At 41.9% G+C, this 16,971-nt stretch overlaps 1 protein-coding gene across 1 annotated transcript in view; it reads right to left on the bottom strand.

Annotated features, from left to right (window-relative positions):
• The window catches only part of ITPR1 (inositol 1,4,5-trisphosphate receptor type 1), a 354,118-nt gene that overhangs the window by 198,171 nt on the left and 138,976 nt on the right, over nt 1-16,971 (bottom strand). The window contains exons 6-10 of the mRNA XM_055109477.2: nt 10,004-10,090; nt 7,188-7,346; nt 5,219-5,317; nt 3,983-4,066; nt 3,725-3,871 (exon numbers count right to left, since the gene is read on the bottom strand). Coding sequence (XP_054965452.1) covers nt 3,725-3,871; nt 3,983-4,066; nt 5,219-5,317; nt 7,188-7,346; nt 10,004-10,090 — 576 coding nt within the window. The remainder of the gene's footprint in view (nt 1-3,724; nt 3,872-3,982; nt 4,067-5,218; nt 5,318-7,187; nt 7,347-10,003; nt 10,091-16,971) is intronic.

Below are 16,971 nucleotides of genomic sequence, written 5' to 3'. Positions count from 1 at the left end.
AAAATACATGGTGTTGTCTTCCCTCTTTTATTTTGAGGGGCACTTGACTTTCCAGAATCCATTTTAAAAAATGAGAGAAAGAACTACTCAATATCTTCCTATGAAATTCGGGAGAACAAGGTGGAAAATTGTTTATAAAATGGTATCAACTATGCAAAAATATCCTGTTCATAGAAGAACAGCTCAATGGAAGTAGGCACGTTAAGTGAGTGAAACAACACTTCACTTCTTCCCTTGTTTTCTTGACTTTCTATGTTTCCTTAGTCTGCATTATTACTTTAAACTAACTCTGAAAGATGAGGAAGTCTCCATATTTTTTGTACCAGTATCCAAATTACACATGAGAAGTGGTTCTGAGAGACTGTTCTGAATGTAAAAAACTCTGTGGCGGGGACCGTGGGGGCATCAATCTTCAATGACAAAGTTCAAGACCAAATTCTGGCTCTCAAGCAATTTTGGTTTTTGCAGGTTTTTCTTTTGCAAACAAACAGTTTTATTTCAGAAACTGAGTTCATCATTTACAAATACACTACAGCATAGTCAATGCAAATTTACAGTAAGCACATGGACAGTATTTTAACAAAACAACTTTTCTTCTCTGAGACAGGGTCTCGCTCTGTCACCCAAGCTGGAAAGCAGTGGTGCAATCTTGGCTCGCTGCAACCTCCGCCTCCCGGCTTCAAGTGATTCTCGTGCCTCAGCCTCCCGAGTAGCTGGGATTATAGACATGTGCCATCATGCCTGGCTAATTTTTGTATTTTTAGTAGAGACAGGGTTTCACCATGTTGACCAGGTTGGTCTCGAATTCCTGACCTTCAGTGAACCGCCCACCTCGGCCTCCCAAAGTGCTGGGATTATAGGCATGAGCCATCGCACCTGGCCAAAACAATTTTTCTAAAAGGTCATAGGCAAATGAGTGATCTGTTTTACCCAGAGTATTTAATTAGCTTAAAATGAGAAAATGAACCTTTTTATAGATGTTAAAGCAAAAACTCTGAAGACATAATTGTTAAAAGAATCTGACAACTGATATTTCATTCTGATGTCTCTCAAGGAGTTTATAATCTAGTAGGATTGACAGGTCCCTGTGTAGACACATAGAGTAACTAAAGGGCAAATGCATGTAGAGAGGAGGAAGAAAGGGGAAAATGGATACAGGGTGGGAATTAACAAAAACTTTATACAGATTCCTTTTTATCATAACTGTGGAAACTTTTCTATACAATGCCCAAGATGAACTTGATCCTTTTTTTTTTTTTTTTTAAGACAGAGTTTCACTCTTGTTGCTCAGGCTGGAGTGCAATGGTGCAATCTCGGCTCACCACAACCTCCGCCTCCTGGATTCAAGTGATTCTCCTGCCTCAGCCTCCCGAGTAGCTGGGATTACAGGCATGTGCCACCATGCTTGGCTAATTTTGTGTTTTTTAGTAGAGACAGGGTTTCTCCATGTTGGTCAGGCTGGTTTCAAACTCCCGACCTCAGGTGATCCACCCGCCTTGGCCTCCCAAAGTGCTGGGATTACAGGCATGAGCCACCATGTCTGGCTGAACTTGATTCTTACAATATCCATTTAAAAGAGTGGTAAGACAATTTTTTTAAATGGGCAAAATATCTGAACAAATATTTCACCAGAGAAGCTACACAGATGGCAAATAAGCACATGAGAAAAATGCTCAACATCGTTAACCAAACCCACACTGAAATTTCACTACACACCTACTAAATCAAACAGGGGATGCAAATCCAACCCACACTGAAATTTCACTATGTACCTACTAGAACGAGTAACATTGAAAAGACTGACTATACCAAGTGTTGGTAAGGATATGGAAGAACTAGAACTCTTACACATTACTTATGGGAATGTAAAATGGTCCAATCACTTTGGAGAACAGTTTAGCAATTTCTTATAAAGTTGAATATATACCATGCCATACCATACCATACCATACCATACCATACCATACCATTCCATACCATACCATACCATGGCTACCATATGATCCAGCCAATCCACTGCTAGGTACTTAATTAAGAGAAATGAAGAAAAGTTACATCCATACAGAAACTTGTGTATAAATATCCCTAGAAGCTTTATTTGAAATAGCCAGAAGTTGGGAACAACTCAAATGACCATCAGCAGGTGAATAGATTAGCAAATTGTGGTGTATCCATATGATGGGAGTATTATGCAGTAATATAAAGGAACAATTAATTTGATACATGCAAGAATATATATGAATCTCAAAATAATTATACTGAGTGAAAAAAAACAGAACATAAAGACTGTATACTGTATGACTCCATTTATACAAAGTTCAAGAACAGGCAATAGAAGTCTCCAGGAGGAAAAAGGAAACATTGCCTGGAAAGAGAGGCTCAAGGGACCTTCTGGGTGCTGCTATCGTTCTATTTCTTGTTCTAGGTGCTGGTTACATGGCTGAATGTATACGTAAAAATTCATTGAGTTGTATACTCTTGACTTGGGCACTTTACTATACTATACATAGGCTAGACCTCAGTAGCAACATGAAACAATTGAAGCTAGGGAGGAGGAAAAGAGAAGGCAAGCAGAGACAGAAAAATTTATCTATTCAAATTAGAAATTTGAATTAGAATTCTAATTCATGCTGCAACTACACAGAAAGGAAGGCTTGAGGTGAAGAAAGAGCTCCATGTTAGTTGAAGCTGTCCATTGCCTCTTTCGCCAAGCATTCAGAACATTTCCTCCTTTGTCCTGCAATTCTAGACTCTCCTTACAATAAATTACATGCTGTGGGCAGAATCTTCTAGCTTCTTTAAGTTGCACACTGATTATGTTATTCCCTTCCTCAAACAACTTTCCAAATTTCTCCCCTGCCCATAAATTAAATCCCGACTCCCTATAGCCTGGATATATGGCCCTTCAGCCTCTGGTCTCCAAAAACAGTTTCTGTTTAATTTCCCATGCCTATCCCATGCCCTTCACCAAACAAGTTACTGAGTTTTATCCCACGCTGCCTCATGTTTCCACATTCTGCACCATTCTCTTACATGAAGTAACCTACTCCATTCATCTCTTCCTTCTGAAATACAAATCATCCTGCAGGTACCAGATCAGATGCTATCTCCTTCAGGAAGTCTTCCTTAATTCTTCACCCACCCAGACATTCACCCTCTCTCACTGAAACCTCCAGAGCATGTGGAATATGCCTCTTATCACCTTCACCATCCCCTTGTGTGTTCCAGTTATCTGGGTGTATATCTTCTCATTTCTGCCCCATCACCAATGTGGGCATCACCTATGTATCGTGTCAGGTAGACACCTGGTTAAATATTGTTGTGATAGATAAATGAGCAAAGGAAAGAAAACAATAGAAGCGATTAGATGGCTCAGAGAAAGCTATTTCTAATTTCATTTTGGAATTTGTTTCCAAAGTACTTATTCTTTCCTTCTGCACAAATATGCAGCACCATGATACGCCATGATGCACTTACTTCACTAAGCCATCCCCAACCCATTTTTGGAATAAGGTGGGTATAAGTACCTGTTTGTGACGTATATATATACACACACATGTATTCTCTGTGTGTGTGTGTGTGCGTGTGTAGGTGTGTGCATATAGGTGTATAGACACATATAGGTATATGTATGTATGTATATTTGTAGAATAGATATAGAGAGAGCCTATACACAGGCTTATATCCTCTAAACCCGTGAGCCCTTTCTCCACCCTACCCTTACCTCCACCTCCCACAGGGCTTTTGAACTGGTGGCAGATGTGGCCGACTGCCGGCCCGTGGTTCTCAGGAAGACATGCTGCTTCTTCCTGTGTTCGTCACAGGTGAGAAACTTCTCCTGCTCAGCATGAAAAAGCCTCACCACGTCACCCTGAAAGTCAACACAAGAAAGAATAAAGGAAAAAAGAATTTAAAAACAGAATTAGACTGCTGCCCCCAAGAAGAGCCAAGTAATGCTCAGCCCATCAAGCATCAAACTCACCCCCTTTAATATGTCGTCTTTGTTATCACTCCATTTCATGAAAAGGACTATTTTCCAGCTTGTATTGCAGTTGACGGAATTGACCTGAAACACAGATTCGAGTTATTTTTTCATGTACCCCTCACAACAACTGTGTCATCCAGCCCCCAAACTTCTCACCGCAGCCTAGGAAGCAAGGCTGTACTTGAGACTAAAAACTCTAAAGATTGACGCCACTAAAATCACAGCACCTGCAAAATCAACTGGCCTGTTGGCAGAGTTTGGCAATAAATGGTTCATTTGCACCAATCACTATGCACATTCCAACCATGACTAATGGAACCAACCCTCCTGCCTTTCTGGAATGATATTTTCATTTTCCTCCAAGTCTCTTGTTCTGTAGCCAGAAAGTAAAGGCCTGATGAAAACAAGTACTTATAAAATGGGATGAGCCATAAAGGGAAAAAAAATGAGTCCAGTGTATACACTCGAAAATGTTAATGATCATTGTTAACAACAGCAGCCATTCTTTGTGCACTAAATCTGTGCCAGGCACTAGGTTTAGGTGCTAACATGCACAATCTCCTTTAATTCTTGGCAACACCCTAAAAAATAGGTCTGACCACCGCCCCCACTTCAGAGATAAGGAAACTGATATGCAGGGAGACCGGGTAACCAACCTGCCGTCACAGAGCTTGGAAAGGCAGACAGGATGTGAACCCACATCTATCCCACTGAAGAGTTTATGTCCTTACCCATCAGACAAATATTTATGTCACAAGGAAGTAACATCCTTGCATCCTATAATTGCTAATTTAGAGGAGAAGTAGATGTATTGCCAAAAGCAAGCTATCACTCTTGCAGGGCTGCTGATAAGCTGCAGTGTTCCTTTTTGAACAGTTAGAAAGAGGCACCCTGTATATGGAGACAAATTAGAAAAAGGTGCTCCTATGGCCAGAAAAAAATTAGTAAAAGGGGTCATCTCTGGCTTCACCAATGAAAAAACAATCCCTCAGTGATGCAAGGCTTCGCAAACTGAGCACTAGAGCGAGTATCGGTCCACATCTACTACCCACTGCACACAGCTGCACAACCTTACACGGCAGCCCTGACCCTGGGCCTGTTTCTTCACCTGCAGAATGGGCACCCTGCCCCAAGTCACTGCTGAAGTCACTCTCAGCACACGCATGCACTGGCGCCTGCCAGACCCGCTCCTGCAGGATAACCACACCCACCCACATAACTCAATGTCCTTACCTCATTGCAGCCTGGGTTATCTACCAGTTGATGGCTGCTAGCATGTAGGGGCTGACCAGCATTGACGGGGTTCAGAACCACCTTGTCACCTATGACCACCTGGAAAGGAAAGGAGCAATAGAGCTTTGCACAAAACTGATAAGGACTGCGGATTGACCACTGGGCAGTTCTAGAAGACATATGAGTCTGTGCTGAAGAAGGCAAGGCCTATCCCCAGCAAGTATAAAGATGTAGCACACACCACGCCTTCTTTAAAACCTGACCCTGTGCAGAGGGGGTCATGTTTACAAGGCTAAGCTTGAATGTTGTTCCTCGAGTGTCACTGATTATACAGAGATGTTTCAAAGCCAGTTCAGAGCAGGAAAAAAAAAAAAAAAAACAACTGTTCAGTTTAAGGTACCTATATAAATAAGTTTTAACTAAATTTAAGAAAAAACAAGATAGAGTCTGAGTAAGTCTTTATCTTTGACAAAGCCATAACTTTATGTTTCTAAAACAATTACTTTCATATTTTAACTATAACATTCGGAAATACATTGTCTATGATCAAGTCATATATACAGCCATTGAGACTTATACGCATGTTTCTATAATTACAATACTATATATATATGTAACTAAAACAAAAGTTATCCCCCCCAAAAAAAAACAATACTTATCATTATGTGGTGTAACACAGTCTGATCTTTCTGTTCTATCCCACTTTCAAAAAGGATAGTCACAAGCCACTAAACTGATTTCATGGCCCACAAATGGGTCTACACCTATTCTTTGTAAAATACTATTTTAAATTCAAGTCCATCTCATCTTCTCAACTAAGTCATGGCCACACACAGATTCGTTTAAAGGAGAGGAAACCAAAGGATGTGCTGAAAATGAAATTCAGAACAAGGCACACTTGTCTTTTATTTTTGGTTAGAAAAGACAGTTTCCTAACATGAAAAACCATCTATTTTCAAGCTTATCACATTTGAGGAGCATATACAATGGAATTTTCTCTAACTCCAAATGAATATAAGTTCATTCGATAAATCCAACACTTTTGGTGTAACCTAAGTTTTACTGGGCTTTTCTTTCTGTTCACCGTTAAGGATCAATTATTTACCAACTATGAGGGAATGGTCTGGTAGTAGATGTTTCTGGTACATTCCCTATCATATACACAAACTTCCCAAAGCTTGTAAATTTAAATGGCACTATTAAAAAGTGTCAAAACCAGTTTTAAAGTTAAGGCTGGTTGAGCATTTTGAGACTATTTCATGCTGTTTGTGGCATATTTTTCAATAAAAAGCAGCTACTTTAGAATCGTTAACAAGGTCAAAAATACAGCTGATAGCATTTAACCACAGTCACTGTGAAGTATATGCCCAGGTAATGGCTGACTAATTCAGCCAACAAATATCAGTACTGCTCTAAGTCTCCCTGAAAAGCTTTCCTGTGGCTTTATGTACTATGGAACCCTCAGGAGTGGGCCCTGCTGCAGACCCACTGCATTGCTGAACACGACGGGGAGCCTGCCGGCTTCTCGACACAGCAACAAATGAGGCTGATCCCAAATTCTACTCTCCTTCCCTACTATGGTTATTTCTTTTCCATCCTCTATCCTTTATGAACTTTATTTCCAAGATAGAAAAGATATTTCTATTCCACTAATGGATCTGGAATGACAGGGACCCTCTCCAGGACATTAACACGGAATAGCTGTTTTTGTGGTAAAGTTCCTAAGGCGATGGGCTGTTCATACAATGTTTTCAGACATCCAGGAGGAAAAACACAGTGACAGTATTTAGGTCACACTTCTCTCCACAGTTCCCTGTTTCCCAAACACTAGTTTCCATAGCAATTCCCTTCTCTTTACACAGGACAAGCCTCTGGTTCCAACTTGCAAAGTCTCCTCCTTGACTCTGATACACAGTCGCGCTTGGAAGCCCGGCACGGAAGACGTTCCAGGGGGAGAATCCGCACTTACGCTGTCGCCGATGGATCGCAGCTTGTAGAATGGCTGAATGTAAAACCAGGAGCCTTCGTTTCCAGCCTCGTCCAACGTGACTCGCATGGCATTCTTCTCCAACAGAGCGGGAAGCCTCTTATTCACTGTTAGGTATTTATTACTTTTCAAATGCAGGAGCTAAAAACCCACCAAGAGAATAAAGTGAATGTCAGCAAATCTGAATTTTCTACCATTCCTTCTCTCAATCATACCAACCATGTAGCAAACATTCCTCCCCTCAGTCATACCAACTATGTAGCAAACATTCCTCCTACCACTGAGCTGCTGGTGAAGCTAGAGAATCACAAAGTGCCTACGGCTGCAGATGATTAGAAAAGGAAGAAGAGAAAAGGGAGCAGAAAGAGAGGGCAGAATACAAGAAAAACTACCATGTTTTATTTTTCAGCAAAGCCTTGGACAAGATGGATGTTGCTCAGGTCAACTGTGCCATCATAACCTGCCATCCGTCAGTGGGGTGGGCCTAACCCTATGTGAACGGGCTAAGGAACTGCAGTGTGGCATGCCCTGACACAAAGGTGGAGCTGAGGAAGGCCACTCTGAGCACAGGCAACAGTTTAAAAAACAACGCAGGGCCAGGCGAAGTGGCTCATGTCTGTAATCCCAGCACTTCGGGAGGCAGAGGCAGAAGGACTGCTTGAGCCCAGGAGTTTGAGACAAGCCTGGGCGACACAGGGAGATCTTGTCTCTACAAAATATTTAAAATTAACCAAGTGTGGGGGTACACACCTGGAGTCCCTGCTACTCAGGAGGTTGAGGTGGGAGGATCACCTGAGCCCAGGAGTTGCAGGCTACAGTGAGCCGAAATCACACCACTGTACTCCAGCTTGGGTGACAGAGCAAGACGCTGTCTCTAAAAAAATTAAATAAAATAAAATGCAACCCCTTTAGGGGATTGTCATTTCATTTGGAAAAAATGGCTTGAATTTCCAAGTACTTTCTTCTTGACTTTGGGGTAATAATTACATGAGGAATATGGAAAGACTGAAGACCTAGAGGGGATATAACGTGTCTGATAGTCAGTTTAGATCAGAAAGAGTTGGCCAAGGCTTCCCAACTCAACAGGCTATAAGAGAAAGCGGAAGGGAATACGAAAGACTGCCCAATCCCTTGAGAAATGGTACAACCAGCATAAGACTCCATTGGTAATTGCGATTATCCTCCTTTTCACATGTAACAGATACAGCTGCTAGAACTGTTAGGAGGTCCTCCAAATCCCCGAACAGCGCACTTGGAGGTAGAAGAATAACCTGTCTGATCCATAAGCCCCGATGACCCCTAGCTAAAATAAATAAGGAGAAGGCAACGTCTTCCCAACCCCTCAACTGTTCCCCTGGTGAGTAACCTCTGGTCCTGCACACATCTGTCTAGGTGCCAGACTCAGTTTGTTTATAAACGAAAGTTACCTACAGGTAGGCCCCCAAGATCCAGGGCTGGGGGAAGTAATAATAACTAAGATTAATTATCGTGTAGCCACAGCTTATTCTGGGACAGGCACCTCTCAACCATCCTAAAGAGCAGATGCCATTACCATTTCCATTTTGCTGGTGAGCAAAGTGATACATGGCAAGATTTCTTGCCCCAAATCTCACAGTGAGGTACAAAACCTAAATCGGAATGCATTTAAAAGTTTACGTCCTTAGCCTCTGCACCTTTCATCTTCATGTCAAGCCATATTCTCCAATCTAACCAAATCAGGAAGTCTTGTACTCTGAATTTCAGGGCACTGGCCTGGCCTAGTAATAAAGCTGACATTGAACTTGAAGCCCACCTGGACACTTGTGTCCATTCTGAAGAGGATGGAACTTAAGGAGGAGGAAGTGCATGAGTGGGACTGGCAGGATCTAATCTTCAAGCAGATTTTGGAAGCTACCTTCACTATTTCAAAAGGCCTAATATAAGAACCCATTTAACCCCCAAAGGTTGCTTTTACTAATCTTTTACTAGTGTTCCCATCTTCCTGATTAGCCCTGCTCTATACCTAATAGCAAGAGAAAGGGGAAGGACTCCTATGTAATTAGTAATGTTTACATAGCAGGCAAAATCTTCCAAAAAGGAAAATAATGAAGGAAGATCACCAAATGGGTCTAGGTGCTCAATAGTTGGTAACTACTACTCTTTGTGCCTGGACAAATCAAGAAAGCCACATGTGGCCCTGGGCTTCCTGCAAGATTGGCATGGACCCAGAGAGATCTTCTGAGCAAAACCTGTTTAGCTTTTCCTGGATTATGTTTTATCTCCACGGCAAATTTAAAGGCACAAAGGATAAGCAACCCATGAGAGTAGACATAAAAACAATCAAATATTTTTGATAAGTATAAAATGTATCAAAATGATAAATATTTTTTATTTAAAAAGTCCCAAAGGTACAGAATTGCTCTTATTACCTCCTGGGAGCAGCTGTTTTTGGCCAGTAGATAAAAGTTATAGGGAAGCTAATTTTCACCAAATAGGAAGAATTTTCAAGCATTACAAGTTAAACAGAACCGCCACAGCCAGGTTCCTTTTCAAGTAGGAAGCTTCCCATTTGAAGTGTCTGGAGTGAAATGATCAGCCACAGACAGAGAGAAGTAGATGCTCACACTGAGAGATGACCAGCAGAATAGCCCAAAGAGTCTATCACATCTAACAAGAAACACTAGACTTTTTGCAATAAACTGGCTGCCTCCATGGAGTCCTACTGTAAAGGTGTCCAAACCCTGTCTTAGGTGTTTGTTTCCTCAGCTGCATTCTTTGTAACGCTTCAGCTTCAGAAGGGAAGAGCTGCCTTGACCTACCTGGATCACATTGCCATACTGGATTACGGTCCCCAGCAATTTCCTGTTTTCTGTCTCATTCTGCTTCTTTTCCAAGTCTGCAGCATGCTGTGCATTGAGAAGAAAGATTGATCACAAAGAGGAAACCATGTGTTCTATCCCACTGCAGTGACGCAGAACAAATGTCGCCGGTTCATACAAGAACCACCGAAATACGAAAATCCCTGAGGACACACCCTGAGGCTTCACGAAAAGAGCCAAGGGGTTCAAACAGCCCATCCACTCTGCCTTTGCTTGGCTGGCCTTTTTGCCTTCTTTAAAATGCTTTTTTTTCTTTCTTTAAGGAATTCATGGGTATTTGCTTAGGGTGAGAGTAAGTCAAAAGCTGAAATATCTTCAAAGAAAATAGGGTCGGGGAGGGAGGGAATTTGCATAGCCCCTTTATAATCTGTGAAAGTCCTCTTTAAGGCTTTGGAGTAAAAGAAGATTGAATTTAAATGCTGGATTTGGGTGGTCTGTGGTTTTGTGAACTTGAATGTGTTATTTAATATCAGTGAGCCTGGGTCTCCTCCTTTGTAAAATAAGGATCAAATGGTACCTGCACCTCACACGAACTCCACTGCACAGTACCTGATACACCGTAGCACACATGGAGTTATCAGCTATTCTTGTTAGACATTAATCATAATGTAATCAATTTTATAATCATTCCGTGAAAAGAACATTATTATCCCACTTTTAAAGAAGAAATTGACTCAAAGTGATTAAAAAATTTGGTCACCCTTGCATAGCTAGTCGGATGATGGGTAGGAAAGGGATTTGTTATACCCTTTCTCCACTTCTGTGTACATTTAAAACTTCGCTTAATAATGTTTTTTAAACCACGCATTTATTAAGTCGCAGAGATAGTATTCAAATCCACATTTGGATTAACTGTATAGTCACAAATGAGACTGGGAGAGGTTACCATTCCAAATGTGACATGCTGGGGGGGAACATGGTAAAGCTGAATAGAAGGTTCTAGAATAGTCTGGCAGGGCCACCTTCCCGAATTCATTCACCTGTGCAACTCTGAAAGCACTGTTACCACACTACAATAATGGTAAAGGGCAACGGGCTTCATCCCAGGCAGTCAGCAAACTGTTATCCCAACCCATCTCCCAAACATAGACTGGTGGAAGGGAAGTAAAATAACTGAGAAGAAATTCAGTATGGAATCTGATGGATGGTAAAACCCAGATGATAAGAGTGTTCTTCAGAAGGGTTTCGAAGGCACTCTTCCTAGAGTGTCTCCTTTCCTTGGGGCCAGATGCTACCAGGTGCCAGTGGGTCCTCTTTCCCAGGTAATGTGTCTTCATTTTCACAGAGTCTTCTGGACGTGGTCTTGGGTCGCCTACCTACCGGCTTCATTATCTTGTCCTCTTTACTGAATCCCACCAAGCCTCACTCAGTATTCTCATCACAAAATGGGGACAATACAAGCCTTTTAGGGCCATCGTAGAGATCAGAGAAAATGTATGCCAGACACATAATTGCCATTTGATCATAAATTTTAACCATTATTATTATACGCTACTTTCTAAAACTAAGAAATGTTCTGATGATTAACATTTCAAAAGGTGACCTAAGTTGGCTAGGTCAAGAACCTTTCTGTTTCCTTCAAATTCAGCATCTGTTCCATTTCTACCTGGAACACAGGTGTTTTTAGGAAAGCACATCTTTTCAGAAAAAATGAACTGCCGGAAGCAATTCTAAGCCAAAATGAAACCATATTACAGGAGGCGAATGATCCACACAGGTTAGTGTAGATCACTGCAAGTTGACCCCATCTGTATCAGCTCTTTAAAACAATAGCCCTTTCAAAACTTCCCTGTCTCTCTTTTGGAATTAGTTACCAGTCTGCTATTCTCAGTGACACAAGGATAAAATCCACTGGGTGCAAGACACATTCAGAGATAATACCAGTGCTTGCAACGTGGCAATCTTTGGCATGCAAGTTGCCCTCAGCACGGTCCTCCTGAACCTTTTCTTTCCTCTGCATAAACACTCTCCTTAGCAGCCTCCCACCTCTTGTTCTCCCTAATTTCACACCTGAGCTTACACTCCCTTCAGAGATTTCCACAGTACCCACAGGTTCTGCAGGTAGTTTTCCAAACAAAACACTGGACTGCATCCATTTGGAATGAAGCCTTATTCTTTGCGGAGAGCCGTTTGTTCTTTCTGCTTAAGAGTTCTCAGCTAACACTGACTGCAAACTCAAGAGGGGGAAAATATCAAAGGGAAAAAACTCAATGGATTCAGTAAAATAAAATATAACATTTTCCAACATGCAAATATGGTTTTTCTCTGTTCAAAGCCCACGCTGAAAGGATTCACCTTTAGAGAGTTCTTAAGTAGCATTTCTTGGACTCAAATGATCAAAGAGCTCATCTTTAAGAGAAAAACTGCTCATGAACATTCCCCTTACTCTCAAGAATGTCCAGTGGCTTCAGTTTAAGAAATGCTAATATTATGTTTCTACCTATGCTTAGAATAAGTACAGTATAACAACAGCAACGCAATGGTTACTGGTTTATCTAGAAAGAAATGTCAAATTAACCATCAAGAAGGCATATTCCACATTAAAGACTAATTAAACACCAGCAGCTCTAAAGAGCATGGTCATTTGTCAAAAGACATATAAAAGGCAAGAGAAGAACAGAAAATTAAAACAACATTGGAGAATAAATATCTAAAGACTTCTCTTAAAATAAAGATACTCTTGGCCAGGAGTGGTGGCTCATGCCTGTAATCCCAGCACTCTGGGAGGCCGAGGCAGGCGGATCACCTGAGGTCAGGAGTTTGAGACTAGTCTGGCAAACATGGTGAAACGCTGTCTCTACTAAAATTACAAAAAGTAGCTGGGCATGGTGGCGGGCGCCTGTAGTCCCAGCTACTTGGGAGGCTGAGGCAGGAGAATTACTGGAACCCGGGAGGCGGAGGTTGCAAAGAGCTGAGATAGTACCACTGCACTCTAGCCTGAGTGACAAAGACTCCATCTCAAAAACAGATAAATAAGACATTCTCAAATATCACATCTAAAACTTTGTCAAAACTCTGTTAAACTAAGAGTTAATACTATTTTAATTCTGTTATAAAGTTTAATGATGACTGAGCCTTCACATCACCACTGAATAAGCATTAAATATATTAAGCTTATGGACCATTTTAAGAATTCACTTTTCCTATAAGTTCTCATTAAGGAGAAAACTTCCCATTTCATTTCTTTTCTAAATGCACAAATACCAAATTTAATTCATTTCAGTTCACATGTTAGTTTTTATATAAATCCCCTTACAAAACCAAGTCTGGGCTAGGTGCAGTGGCTCATGCCTGTAATCCCAGCACTTTGGGCTGATCACGTGAGGTCGGGAGTTCGAGACCAGCCTGACCAACATGGAGAAACCCCCATCTCTACTAAAAATACAAAATTAGCTGGGCATGGTGGCGAATGCCTGTAATCCCAGCTGCTCGGGAGGCTGAGGCAGGAGAATCACTTGAACCCAGGAGGCGGAGGTTGCAGTGAGCTGAGATCATGCCATTGCATTCCAGCCTCAAAAAAAAAAAAAAGCAAGCAAACAAAAAAACAAACAAACCCAAGTCTGGTATTTAGACAAAACTATCCATGATTCTTTTTAGGTTCAACAGGAGGCAAGGCAATAAGGTAGATGAAAAGGTAACAAGGTACAAACACTACAGGCCACTGATCAAGGCTGTTTCTACCCTCAGAAAGAATGAGATCTGGTTGGTTAAATCCCTCAAGTACATTCCAAGAATGGGCCCTCACTGTGAGATACTGAGTTAGCACCTTTTGGCTGGGCGCAGTGGCTCATGCCTGTAATCCCAGCACTTTGGGAGGCCAAGGCAGGTGGATCACGAGGTCAGGAGTTTGAGACCATCCTGGCTAACACAGTGAAACCCCATCTCTACTAAAAAAAAAATACAAAAAATTAGCCGGGCGTGGTGGCGGGCACCTGTAGTCCCAGCTACTCGGGAGGCTGAGGCAGGAGAATGGGGTGGACCCGGGAGGTGGAGCTTGCAGTGAGCTGAGATTGTGCCACTGCACTGCAGCCTGGGTGACAGAGCGAGACTCCGTCCCCCCCACAAAAAAAGAAAGATATTGAATTAGTACCTTTACTGAGTTAGCACCTTTCTAAAGGATACTCAGGCAATACTGACCAAAAAACTTTTCACTCAACATAACATTGACTTAACAATTCCACTTCTAGGAGTTTCTCCTAAGAGGACAACCTGGCATATGCACAAGGCCATACAACTTTTTTCAGAATGGCAAATGTTGTCAAGATCCTGAATATCACTCCCTACCTAACCTCTGCCCATAGAGGCTGCTTATCTAAAATGACAGTACTGCCAAACAAGGAAGTAACCGTGTAGCCATTAAAAATGAGGATAGAGGCCAGGTACGGTGGCTCACGCCTGTAATCCTAGCACTTTGGAAGGCTGAGGCGGGCAGATCACCTGAGGTCAGGGGTTCAACACCAGCCTGGCCAACATGGCCAAACCCTGTCTCTACTAAAAATACCCCCAAAAATTAGCCAGGTGTGGTGGTGCATGCCTGTAATCCCAGCTACTCAGGAAACTGAGGCAGGAGAATCACTTGAACCCAGGAGGTGGAGGTTGCAGTGAGCCAAGATCGCACCACTGTACTCCAGCCTGGGCAAGAAGAAAGGGAAGTGAATAGCATACTCCTGTTGATACTTTAAAATGTGGAGACACAGGAACAGAATAGGGGGTAGGAGAGTAGGGAAAACATCAAAATAAAACCCAAGGTTATCTTTGAGGAACACAATTTAGGAATCACATCAATTAATATTTTTTTGCTTTTCCTACTCACATATTTTGGAATACTCCTCCTAAAATACAAGTGTGTAATTTCTTCAAAAACATCTTCATCATGTCTCTGTGTCAAGTACTCTGAATTTTGTAAAGTCATGCCGTGGCTCATGTCTGTAATCCTGGCACTTTGGGAGGCCGAGGTGGGTGGATTGCTTCAGCTCAGGAGTTCAAGACCAGCCTGGGCAATGTGGCAAAACCCCAACTCTTCAAAAAATACAAAAATTAGCCAGGCATGGTGGTGCGTGCCTGTAGTCCCAGCTACTGGGCAGGGAGGTAGGAGGATCACTTAAGCTCAGGAGGTTGAGGCTGCAGTGAGCCGGGAACATGTCACTGCACACCAGCGTGGGTGATAGAGTGGTGAGACTGTCTCAAAAAAAAGAAAAAGGCATCTTAAATGTGTCACCTTTTCATTACTTTAAAATCCTGATAATTTAAATATCTATTACTCTTTTCCCTTGAATAATGGGTTGCGGGCTGTTTTTAATTTCTAAGGGGAAAAAACACTCTATGATATGGTTCCACCACTATTATTCACCATGTTCCCTAAGCAACATCAAGGTCTGCCCCATCATAGCCACCTGTTATTTTATTTCAGCGACAGAGAAACTATTATCGAATGACAATAGAAAGGTGACTGAAACAGTACGGAAAGGTTATTTTGTTAAAGTCAACAAGCTCTGAATCATGTAATGCGATATTGAAGCAAGGCTTCTAAAAACAAGCAATGTAGTACCCAGACAATAAGGACCTGCCACTCCTCTAGCTCTTCCTAGCTGGTCAAAGCTGTGACTTAAGTAATCATTTCTCAGAACAAAACAATGTAGGTGCTTGTTTCAAGGTAACAGCTATGCTGCTGTCAGAAAACAGTAGTAATGGCCTTTAGAAGAAATGTATGTGATTTGCGGATGGGAAGAAGCTCATTTTGTCAAGAGACCCTTAGGAAATCATGACCAAGAGAGTCAAAATCCAGTTATTCCTGCAGAAGGAAAAAGCATAGACAGTAACCAGCCACTAGATGTCACTCTCCTTCAAAGTGCTATTGATGTTGCTCATCCTAGTCAAAAGGAAGTCAAGTGGTCTAGACAACTAATTCCTTAAATGGCATTAATTTAAAATAGTCTGACTTCTGATTGGGGTGCTGCATAGTAGTTGACAAAAATAAAAATGAAAACCCACTGGAGACTGGCCATCAGTTCCAAAGGCAAAGTGGCTGTCCAAAATACAACATCGTATTGGCTGGTGGGAATGTAAATTGAATGAAACATGTAGATAACTTTAAGACACTAGGGGGAAAAGTTCCAGCTAAGTAGGAAAGTAGGAACTGCAGACAGTGAAGCACAAAGTCAACATTCAAGACCTGAGGCCGGGCCCAGTGGCTCATGCCTGTAATGTCAGCACTTTGGCAGGCCAAGGCAGGTGGATCATGAGTTCAGGAGATCGAGACCATCCTGGCCAAAATGGTGAAAACTCGTCTCTACTAAATACAAACAATTAGCCGGGCGTGGTGACGCACCCCTGAAGTCCCAGCTACTCAGGAGGCTAAGGCAGGGAAATCGCTTGAACCCGGGAGGTGGAGGTTGCAGTGAGCTGAGATCGTGCCACTACACTCCAGCCTGGCAATAGAGCAAGACCCCATCTCAAAAAAAAAAAAAAGACCTGAAAGTCACATCGGTAATCTTAAATCAGGGAAAAGAACTGGCTTCCTTTTTTATTTTTTAAAAGCATAAACAGCATGAGAGAGATTTCTGTTTTTCTCTTTTCTCTTTTTAATAAGGAGTTGACCATTTTTGATCACCTTATGATTGAACTTTTTTCAACCATGCTGTTTTCTTCACAGTTCATTCATAGGAAGGAGTGTCAAAAGGACTTGCTGATGAAACATAACATATAGAGCACAGGCTGCAAATGAGGCTGAAGAACCACATCCAGCCTGAGCCATTTCTTTTGGTGTTGAGTGTATATTTCAAGCCTTAATTGAATTAGTTCCCAACATCTTTTTAAAATTGAGATACTACACTAAAAGCATGGATTTTTATCTTCTCTTAAAAAGTGGAAGACGTGGCAGCAGCTCTCAGCCCACATTCCCAAGCAGT

Source organism: Pan paniscus, chromosome 2 (genome assembly GCF_029289425.2).
Source record: "Pan paniscus chromosome 2, NHGRI_mPanPan1-v2.0_pri, whole genome shotgun sequence".
NCBI lineage: Eukaryota > Metazoa > Chordata > Mammalia > Primates > Hominidae > Pan > Pan paniscus.
The sequence above is the reverse complement of the archived record's forward strand: the minus strand, read 5'-3'. Positions and strand labels throughout refer to the sequence as shown.